The 11,671-nt window shown below is 40.7% G+C and overlaps 1 protein-coding gene across 3 annotated transcripts in view; it reads right to left on the reverse strand.

The window, feature by feature from the left end:
• YIPF6 (Yip1 domain family, member 6) overlaps window positions 1-11,671 on the reverse strand; it is a 37,993-nt gene that overhangs the window by 12,445 nt on the left and 13,877 nt on the right. For all 3 annotated transcript variants that reach the window (XM_011943175.1, XM_011943176.1, XM_011943174.1), the window contains 4 exons: window positions 10,661-10,739; window positions 5,560-5,602; window positions 2,870-2,995; window positions 1,446-1,603 (listed from right to left, as the gene is read on the reverse strand). In XM_011943175.1, the coding sequence (XP_011798565.1) occupies window positions 1,446-1,603; window positions 2,870-2,995; window positions 5,560-5,602; window positions 10,661-10,739 (406 nt within the window). The remainder of the gene's footprint in view (window positions 1-1,445; window positions 1,604-2,869; window positions 2,996-5,559; window positions 5,603-10,660; window positions 10,740-11,671) is intronic.

The following is an 11,671-nucleotide window of genomic DNA, read 5'->3' on the forward strand; positions in this document are numbered from 1 at the left end:
TGGGTGGATCACCTGAAGTCAGGAGTTTGAGAACAGCCTGGCCAACATGGTGAAACCCCCTCTCTACTAAAAATACAAAAATTAATCAGGTGTGGTGGCACACAGCTGTAATCCCAGCTACTCGGGAGGCTGAGGCAGGAGAATTGCTTGAACCCAGGAGGTGGAGGTTACAGTGAGCCGAGATAGTGCCACTGCACTCCAGCCTGGGCGACAGAGTGAGACTCCGTCTCAAATACTAATCATCATCATCATCATTACACCTCTGGGAAATCTTTAGTGAATAATCATGTCACCATGTATAAATCTCCATCTCCCACCTAGAACACCTATTGCCTTTAAGTGCTTTCATGTCGGGCTGCTCTGTTAGATTTTGAACTCCGAGGACAAAGACCATGCCTAAAATTATGCCTGACACATAGTTTGTGATTAATGTTTGCTGAATTAAAGTTGCTCTCTCCTATGATTCTACTTTGTGATCACCTGTGAGCCTGGATACTGGATAACTAAGTATAATTACATGTATGGTAATTATGAGATTCTCAGTGAGAGAATGATTTCCCCATGGGAAAAGCACCCAAGCTTAATATACAGTCTTTGGAATATCAATTCTGGCTCTCTCAGACCTTTGTCGGATTACTTGTTAGCTTTCAACCATGTTCCAGAGCAATGAGATGTTACTACACTTAAAAATATTAAGCAGTCTGTCTATCCATTAAAGCAGAAGCTAGTGAACACTTCTAAATTTAAGCTGGAATCTTAAGAGAACTTTAGGAATGTAAAAACAATGAGTACATAGCATTCATTATCATTGCTATAGGCCCTTCCTAGTCTTTAGCAAAATGTTTTACTGAAGCAGAAAAGTGCTATATAATGATGCTTACAGTCTACACTGGAAGGTGGTATAGTATAGTTCTTAAAGGTTCATGACTGCCTGGTTTGCAATTTGACTCTCTTACTCATTAGTAATGCAACCTAGGGCAAGCTGCTCAACTTCTCTGTAACTGTTCTTCATCTATAAGATGGGACTAATAATAGTATTTCTTAAACAGTGCTTGGCCTTTGATAAGCAATCCATAAATGCTATTATTTTTATTTTAATTACTTTGTCAGGGAAAGATCCCAGTCATTTCACAAGTCACCTAATGCCTTTCATATACCAGGACTGGGCTAAATGTAGTGTAATCCACTCTCCCAACCTTTTTTTTTTTTTTTAAGAAAGAAAAAAGATGTGACTCTCCATACCTTGTAAGTCCAGATATCCAACTCAGATAAGATAGACAGCAGCCCCATCATTGCCTACTCAGGGAAGAGGGTTCTATGGATAATACTGCCAAGAATCGTATCACTCACATCTAACTTTGGACTTATACTGCTCCTCATCTGGTCTTCATCTTTAAATCATGTTTTTGTTTGTTCTGTTATTGTGGAAATAAGCACATACTTACCAACTATAGACCAGGCAAACATCACAATCACCACAAAAAGCCGAACCATGAAGTTTACAGGTCCTGGATCAGCCAAAAGTACCAGCCGGCAAATCAGCATTGCTACGGTCAAGGGAAGTATACAGTAACCCAGTACACAGAGGCTCTGAAAAAAAGATCTTAAAAACAAAATACATTAATAAAGATCATAAATACAGCTGATGGGTGTTATGACACAGCTTATTACATAGATTTCTCTATATAATGGACTGTTTCCTCCTTCTTGGTACATAACATCTACATCCTAATATTAATTATTAAGTACATGCTTTTGGCTGGGTGTGGTGGCTTACGCCTGTAATACCAACACTTTGGGAGGCCAAGGTGGGTGGATCACCTGAGGTCAGGAGTTCGAGACCAGCCTGGCCAACATGGTGAAACCCCATCTCTACTAAAAATGCAAAAAAATTAGCCGGGCATTGTGGCGGGTGCCTGTAATCCCAGCTACTCAGGAGGCTGAGGCAGGAAAATCGCTTGAACCCGGGAGGTGGAGGTTGCAGTGAGCTGAGCTCGTGCCACTGCACTCCAGCCTGGGTGACAGAGCAAGACTCCATCTAAAAAAAAAAAAAAAAAAAAAAAAAAAAATTAAGTACATGCTTTTTTTTTCCCTATACTCTTCCTTCTCTCCTCTCAAATCCCTTAAAAGTCAATCATCTAACACCAGATGATCTGCTCTAGTTCCTACAGATATCTTTCTCTGAACCTCTAAGATGGTGGTTCTTAATCCTTTCTAGTTTATAGACCTATTATACTTGAGAATTTGTTGAAAGCTATGGACCACTTGCCCCCCAAAACGTACATACTCTTCTTACACAAAAAAGTCTGCCTATGATTTCAGGGCCTGAAAAGGGCGTCTGAAGCTTATTAAAGGACCTCAGATAATTTAAGATAATTTAACTCAACAAGGTTATCTCTGTCCAGTAGTAGTGGTTTTAAGAACACTTCTCTTTGGCCCTTATTTAGTTCGATTTTTCTTTAAAAAAAAAAATCAGGCCAGGTATGGTGACTCATGCCTGTAATCACAGCATTTTGGGAGGCCAAGGTGGGAGGATCACTTGAACCCAGGAGTTCAAAACCAGCCTAGGCAATACAGTGGGACCCCATCTCTACAAAAAAATTTTTTTTTTAATTAGCCAGGCATAATAGCACATGCCTGTGTCCCAGCTACTCAGGATGCTGGGGCAGGAGGATTCCAGCTACTTGGGACGCTGAGCCTGGGAGATAGAGGCTGCAGTAAGTCATAATCACACCAGTGCACTCCAGCCTGGGTGACAGACTGAGACCTTGTCTCAGAAAAAAAAAAAAAATCTAACTAGCCTGTCTTCCTTAATCTAAGATATACTACCTGGCAAGGGGGGAAAACAATGCATTTTAATAATACTCACATGTTCCCTCCAAGAAGTTTTGAGTTGAGGGTGATGGTAACTGCACCAAACCAGACAATGACAAACACCTCTGCAAACTGGGGCCCTCCATCTTTTTCACTATCTACAGAATCTCTTTGCAGCATTCTGAGAAAAGGAAACAGCATAAGAATTGCTTAATCTTTTACTTAGGGCAACACAGTTAAGGCACGGGTTCTCAAACTTTGAATCAGATTGCTGTGCTATAACCTCACCTGAAGATCTGTAATATGTAGGTTGTACTAAAAGGAAAATGACACAAGCATTTGGCAAGGCTCCCTTACTGCAAATTCCAAATGTCTCAGGACTACAAGGGGTGCTCCATTTGACCTTGTTGAATTACTGAAGACCTTATTTTTTAAGCAGCGGTTATAAACTGAAGGGTCAAATGTACCTCACAGATATGAGGTTTTGGGCTTATATAATATTTAAGATGATTTTGAATTTAAGTTGACATTATTTTATTTCACATAAGAATACGAATTTCTAGATCTTCTTGAAAAAACTATTAGACTTTCTAACACTGAGCCTGCATTCTAACACAGCAACAATTAAATGTAGCTGACATAAGTGCAAAGGGCTTACAGTCACCATATCACTACTACATGCATTTAGGTTACTACTCTAGCCTTTAGACACATCTGAATTTGCAATTCTTGGGTTAAGGTTTCAGTTGAGATATTTAAAAATGGAAATAGGCCAGGTATGGTGGCTCAGCCTGTAATCTCAGCACTTTGGGAGGCCAAGGCAGGTAGATCGCTTGAGGCCAGGAGTTCGAGACCAGCCTGGGCAACATGACGAAACCCCCGTCTCTACAAAAAATAAAAAAATTAGCTGGCCATGGTGGTACACGCCTATAGTCGTAGCTACTAGGAAGGCTGAGCTGGGAGAATCACTTGAGCCTGGGAGGTTGAGGCTACAGTGAGCTGTAATCACACCACCGACTCAGCCTGGGTAACTGAGTGAGACTGCCTCAAAACAAAATAAAAATAATAAACAAAAACGGAAACGGTCTATAAACCTTTTTAGTTGTTGATTTTTAAAAAATCAAAACATACAGATTATTACTAAAGGGTTTTGCTTTGGAATTGAGTAATTGAACAGCCACTTAACTATCCTTTCTTTGTCTAAGAATTTTACAGATGTAAACTGTTTTGAATATTTGGACTTGGTATTATTACCAAGAAAAATAATAATTGTAAGCTCACAACCTCTTCTTATTAAACAGTATAGAGAAGTCACACTGTAAGTCTTTCTTGCCCTGCTATGCTACTTGGCAGTATGCACAGGCTTTTGTATTCTATGCTACGCATATTCCATTCCAAGTCCTGACAACCAGATGCAAAGAACGGCCAGCACTCATCACTTGTTGCCTGGAATCCCTATTGCTTCAGCATGGTATGATGGAAAAAATATTAACTAGCCTGGAAAGCAAGAGACCCAGATACTGATCCTAATTCTGTCACTAGATATGTCACTTGATGTCCTGGGACTCCAGTTTTCTCTGCAACTAAGTGGGGTTAAACTACGTAATCTATAAGGTTAATCTTTCAAAAGTAAAAAAATATATATATATGCTCGGGACGTCTAATATAAACCCCTCCATCAAGGCATTAGGCTACATCCCTTGACATGGTTACTAAAAGCATAAGAAATAGTACTCAACACTATTACCTAAATTAATATATGCTCAATTTAAATTTAAAAAATTAGAGAAGTCAGCAAGAAACTTAGTGAATTTAGACCCACAAAGGGTTAAGCCTGGAAAGGGCCCTCAACCATTTCCCTTTACAGATATGGAAGAGGAGACCCAGAGTGACTAGTTGGGAAGAGATGTGTAATGAACCCTAGAGGTAAAGAATAGGTAGTGAGGAAACCTGAGGTTGAATCTCAGGTCTACCACTGATTATGTGATCTTGGTTAAATCCTCAACCTTCTTGAACCTGAGCTTATTTGTCAAAAAAAAAAAAAAAAAGAAAAGAAAATAATTTTAATTCTTGCTATGAGGCTAAATTAAGAGAAAGTATTTAAAAGTTTTCTGCAAACTGGGAAAAATTACACAAACATTGGTTATTAGTAGCCCAAAATCACATAGCTAGCTGACAGTAGAGTCAGAATGCGAACTCCGAACTGAATTCCAGGGCAGTATTTTTTCCCACTCTATCAATGGTTATATTCCTCTCTCTAGTGTAACCTTTCTCTCCTTCCTCTGTCCTCTTCCTTTACGTACAACCTGTATGGAAAAGTACAACGCTCTAAAACACGATCTTGCTTTTCACTCTACTACTTCTGATTTATTCTCATTCTCATTCATATTTTTAGTAAGATTACAGAGAATTACGTTTGCAAACAAAGGGTGCTTAAACCTTAATTCACTTAGTTTAATAATGGGGAGGAACAAGAGAGTAAATAAGTAAATAAATGTTTGTTGAATAGACATGGGTAAAACAGACTAAAATGTCATTGGTTAAGGAAGGTGAGCTTAATTTCATCATTTTTTAATTGATTTGGAAAGTGACTTTAGAGGCTTAAATACCTAAGGAGTACAACATGTCCAACATGTCATACAAGTCCTAAATGAAATATTCAATCAAAATCCCCCACAACTTTGAAAATCCACAAAAAAGTCTAGTCTAGCTCAAAGGACAAAGAAAGAAAATGCAAGTACTTACAATGCGAGTGTCACACAAAGGATCAAAGGGCCCCACAAATCCCCTACGAGACAAGAAAAGACAGAAGCAAAGGTAATATTTTCTATCTATTCCAATATCTACCTCTCTCCCTTCTGGAATTCAGACATCAAGGCCCTCTTTGCCTGCCCAAGCCTTCCTACCTCTCCTTTCCCACTACCTGCCCTCCCTGTCCCCTAATCCTGAATGCACTTCTTTACATAGACTTTAAGTTTTGTTTACTTCATATCCCACAAATCACCCTTCCCTCCTCCCCATCTACTAAGCCACATATTGGCATCCTATAATTAAAGACCAATGGACAAACAATTAGAAGACCTAGGTTCCCTACCCCATACTCTAAGAAAAAAGACTATAGCCAAGGCACTTTATCCATCAGAGACTGCATTAGACAAGGCAAGTATACTCATGCTCAGTTCACAAATACAAAGAATGAAGCTGAGAAGGAAATGACTTGCCTAGTTTTATATGTGGAGGTGGGACCAGAACCTAGGGCTACTGATTGTTTTTTTTTTTTTTGAGATGGAGTTTGGCTTTTGTTGCCCAGACTGGAGTGCAGTGGCTCATAGCATCCTCTGCCTCCTGGGTTCAAGTGATTCTGCTGCCTCAGCCTCCCGAGTAGCTGGAATTACAGGCACCCGCCACCATACTTGGCTAATTTTTGTGTTTTTAGTAGAAACAGGGTTTCACCATGCTGGCTAGGATGGTTTCGAACTCCTGACCTCAGGTGATCCGCCTACCTTGGCCTCCCAAAGTGCTGGGGTTACAGCCGTGAACCACCGCACCTGGCCTGATTCCTTTTTTTTTTTTTTTTGAGACAGGGCCTCACTCTGTTGCCCAGGCTAGAGTGCAGTGGTGCGATCATGGCTTACTGCAGCCTTAACCTCCCAGGCTCAGGTGATCCTCCTACCTCAGCCTCCTGAGTAGTTGGGACTACAGGCACATGCCACCACACCCAGCTAATTTGTATTTTTTGTAAAGATGGAGTTTCGCCGTGTTGCCCAGGCTAGTCTCAAACTCCTGGCCTCAAGCGATCCACCCGCCTCAGCCTCGCAAAGTACTGGGATTACGGGCATGAGCCACAACACCTGGCCTGGTCTTTCGAGTCTTAGACCAAAGTTGTTGCCACTCTGTTGTACTGCTTCCCTTTTATAATTAGTATACTGAATTAATATAGAGTTGCTGTTCTTCTAGGTAAAAAAACAGCCCAGTATTGGTAATTTCACGTTAAACTTTAACAAATAACATATGAAAGTTTTCTGAAAACTGCAAAAGGCTATGCAGGCTGTGCCAACATCAGGTCTAGCAAACATGGTCCTCAATCAAAAGCCGCAGGCTGGGTGCAGTGGCTCACGCCTATAATCCTAGCACTTTGGGAGGCTGAGGCGGGTAGATGGCCTGAGCTCAGGAGTTTGAGACCTGCCTGGGCAACATGATAAAATCCCATCTCTATTAAATACAAAATAGTCACTGGGCATGATGACACGTGCCTGTAATCCCAGCTACTCAGGAGGCTGAGGCATGGGAATTGCTTGAACCCAGGTGGCAGAGGTTGCAGTGAGCCAAGATCATGCCACTGCACTCCAGCCTGGGTGACAGTGCAAGACTCTGTCTCCAAAACAAACAAACAAAAACAGCTACCGAGTGATTTGGTCAGGTTTGGTAGCTCATGCCTGTAATCCCAGCACTTTGGGAAGCTGAGGCGGGAAGACCACTTAAGGTCAGGAGTTTGAGACGAGCCTGGCCAACATGGTGAAACCCCGTCTCTAACTAAAAATACAAAAAAATGAGCCAGTTGTGGTGGCACATACCAGCAATCTCAGCTACTCGGGAGGCTGAGGCAGGAGAATCGCTTAAACCCAGGAGGCAGAGGTTGCAGTGAGCCAAGATCACAACCTCCACTCACTACACTCCAGCCTGGGTGACAGAGCAAGACTCTGTCTCAAAAAAACAAAAAAAAACAAGCTTCTGAGTGATTTGTATGCCAACAGTTCAGTAGCACACAGCTTAGAGCACAATTACCTTCCTCAATTCATTGCAAAAAGGCACATATCCCACATCTAACTTTAACCTCACATGTATATAACCTTACCCAAGAGAGGTACGCAAATTTATATACTTAATATTATTTATTTTTTAATTATATAAGTAATTTTGACACCATTGCGGAAAGTTTGGAAAAGACATAAAAAACCCTAATCCTACCACTTCTAATAAAACTGCTGCTAATTTCATTAATTTTTTTTTAATTGCTCAACTTAAAAACTGAATTCAAGTGTACTGTCATGTGCCACATAATGACATTTTGGTCAATGACAGTGGTCCCATAAAATTATAATGGAGCTAAAAAATTCCTATCACCTAGTGACATCTAGTACAACACATTACTCACGTGTCTGTGGTGATGCTGGTATAAAGAAACCTACTATGTTGCCAGTCATATAAAAATATAGCACAATTATGTACACTACATAATATTCTACTTGATAGTGATAAAAAATGACTATGCTACTGTGGTTTAAGTGTTTACTATGCTATACTTTTCATTGTTACGTTGAAGCATACTTCTACTTAAAAAGTTCAGCCTGGGTAACAGAGCAAGACCCTGTCTCTAAAAACATGTGCTTTTTTGTTTGTTTGTTTTTTCTGTGTTTGCTTTGTTTTGAGAGATAGTTTCCCTCTTTTCACCCAGGCTGGAGTACAATGGCGCAATCTTGGCTCACTGCAACCTCCACCTCCCGGGTTCAAGCGATTCTCCTGCCTCAGCCTCCCGACTAGCTGGGACTACAGGCGCCTGCCACCACACTCAGCTAATTTTTGTATTTGTAATAGAGACAGGGTTTCACCATGTTGGCCAGGCTGACCTGGAACTCCTGACCTCAGGTGTTCCACCCACCATGGCCTGCCAAAGTGCTGAGATTAGAAGCATGAACCACCGTGCCCAGACAAAAAAATTTTTAAAAATTAGCTGGGCATGGTGGCACAGGCTCCAGGCATGGGAGCCTGAGGTGGGAGAATGGCTTGAGCCTAGAAATTTGGGGCCATAGTGAGCTATAATCACGCCACTGCATTCCGGCCTGAGTGACAGAGCAAGATCATGTCTCTAAAAAAAGAAAAAAGTTAACCATAACACAGTCTCAGGCAGGTCCTTCGGGAGATATTCCAGAAGAAGGCATTGTTATTATCGAAGATGGCAGTTTCATGCGTGTTCATGCCCCAGAAGACCTTCCAATAGGACAGATACAGAGGTGCAGGACAATTGTACTGATGATCTAATTCTGATCCTGTGAAGGCCTAGACCAATGTGTTTGCGTTTGTCTTAGTTTTTAGCAAAAAAGTTGAAAAAATAAAACATTGGCTGGGCACAGTGGCTCCTGCCTATAATCCCAGCACTTTAGGAGGCTGAGGTGGGCAGATTGCTTGAGGCCAGGAGTTTGAGACAAGCCTGGGCAACACAGGGAGACCCCCATCTCCACAAAATATTTAAAAACTAGCCAGGTGTGGTGGCACATGCCTACAGTCCCAGCTACTCAGGAGACTGTGGCAGAAGGACTGCTTGAGCCCAGGAGTTTGAGGGTGCAGTGAGCTATGATTACGCCATTGCATCTCAGCCTTGGTAACAGAGTGAGACGCTGTCTGCTTTGACAGAACTGTAATAAAGAAAGCAATCATCAGACTAAATGATAGGCTTGAAAATGAAACTGTCAATAAAGGTACTAATAATCTGTTAAATGTTTATGGGTATTTACTATTATATTAATTTAACATTTAGGCCAGGGGTGATGGCTCTCGCCTGTAATCCCAGCACTCTGGGAGGCCAAGGCAGGTGGACCATTTCAGGTCAGCAGTTCCAGACCAGCCTGGCCAACGTGGCAAAATCTGTCTCTACTAACAATACAAAAATTAGCTGGATGTGGTGGCGGGCACCTGTAATCCCAGCTATTCCAGAGGCTGAGGCAGAAGAATCGCTTGAACCCTGGAGGCAGAGGTTGCAGTAAGCTGAGATTGTGCCATTGCACTCCAGCCTGGGCAACAGAGCAAGACTCCATCTCAAAAAACTAACAAACAAAAATTTGAACATTTGCCTTTCCCTTGGAGATCATTAATTCTTTATGTGTCAGCAGCTTCCAGGAATATTATGTAATATATGTAAATATTATAAATTAGCAACCTCCAGAAATGCATTTTGTAGTAACCACTAGAGCATTTTAAAAAAATTGTATGTATGTATTTTATATATATATATATTTTGAGACAGGTCTCACTCTATCACCCAGGCTAGGGTGCAGTGGCGCAGTCATGGCTCACTACAGCCTTGATCTCCTGGGCTCAAGCAATCCTCCCACCTCAGCCTCCCAAGTAGCTAGGACTACAGGCATGCGCTATCAGGCTTGGCTAGTTTTTTAATTTTTAGTAGAAATGAGGTCTTGCCATGTTGCCCAGGCTGGTCTCAAACCCCTGAGTTCAAACAATCCTCCTGCTTCGGCCTCCCAAGTGCTGGTATTACACATATGAGCCACCATGCCTGGCCACTGTATATTTATTGATGAGGTATATTTATTGATGAGGGCAATATAATAAGCAAAATCTTTCAGTCTCTGAGATTCCAATCTAAATTTTTAATTTCTGCCTGTAATCCTAGCACTTCAGGAGGCTGAGGCAGGTGGATCACCTGAGGTCGGGAGTTGGAGACCAGCCTGGCCAACATGGTAAAACCCATCTCTAATAAAAATACAAAAAAAATTAGCTGGGCGTGGTGGCAGGCACCTTTAATTCCAGCTACTCAGGAGGCTGAGGCATGAAAATTACTTGAACCCGGGGGGGCGGTGGTTGCAGTGAGCCAAGATCACACCACTGCACTCCAGCCTGGGAGTCAGAGTGAGACTCTGTCTCAAAAAAAATAGAAATAAAAATAAAATAAAATAAATGTTTAATTTCTGCCAGAAGTTTGATTTACATATTCATTTACATATTTTTTTCATCCTACAAAATGATGTCAGTTTTATTACCACAGAGCCTTTGCCTTATAAATATGGCACGGTGAGATAGATTAAGCAAACCCTTAAAAACCTCATATACTTACAATCTCTCAAAAGAGTATTACTTTTCCTTGGGTACAAAACATGCATGAATTTTTTCCCAACAGCTTTTAGATCACGCATCTGAAAAACAGAAACAACTTGTTGCATTGTGATGACCAAGGTTGTCAGTAGCCTTACTTAATTTGCTAAAATTTATTTTATTTCAATCTCCTGTGAACTCTTCATTGAATTTTGCAGATAATTCCAGTTCAACTCCTTCACTACACAAACAAACCAGAGAGGTAGGGTATGCTTTTTCTATTAACTCCTTAAGCCAACTTTTAACACTTTTCCACATCTTTTTTGATCTGTTCTGTTTTGATGTTGAAAATAAATTCACAAAAAAGAAACACAGCCCTCCCAATAGGCTGCTTGAAGAAACTAAAACAATTGCACTATAAAAAGCTGCTCTACAAAACACAGTATGTGACATTCAGTTCATAGAAGATGAGGTCTCAAGGGTCAATTAGCCTGCTCTCTAGCTACCACATTCTTTGCAATATATGAAATAAATTTCTAACATTCCCAATTTAATTGGTAAACAAATCCTAGAAGCTAGATTAAAAAAAAAAAAATCACGAAACTGGAGGAAGGGTTCAGTAATACAAATACAACCTCTCAAAGTACCACTGAGCTAATTCTGTTTTAGTTTTTTCACCTAGAATTTTATCCATGTTATTAAACACTTTGTAAACATAATTTTTAATAGTTGTTTAGCATCCCACCACAAAGACATAACATAATTTACCTAACCAATACCTCATCTATGGTTCATTTATTTCTAGCTTTCCCCTATTACAAAGAATGCTTAATAAACATCTTTGTATATTGATACTTTTATGTTGAAAATTTTTGTTTTACATTTTAAAACTTTCCTTATACTATATTTGGAGAAGTATGATAATATATTGGTTTAAAAAGATTTGGACACGGCCGGGCGCGGTGGCTCAAGCCTGTAATCCCAGCACTTTGGGAGGCCGAGACGGGCGGATCACAAGGTCAGGAGATCGAGA

The sequence above is a fragment of the Colobus angolensis genome, unplaced genomic scaffold, assembly GCF_000951035.1.
Source record: "Colobus angolensis palliatus isolate OR3802 unplaced genomic scaffold, Cang.pa_1.0 Scaffold216, whole genome shotgun sequence".
NCBI classification, from domain to species: domain Eukaryota; kingdom Metazoa; phylum Chordata; class Mammalia; order Primates; family Cercopithecidae; genus Colobus; species Colobus angolensis.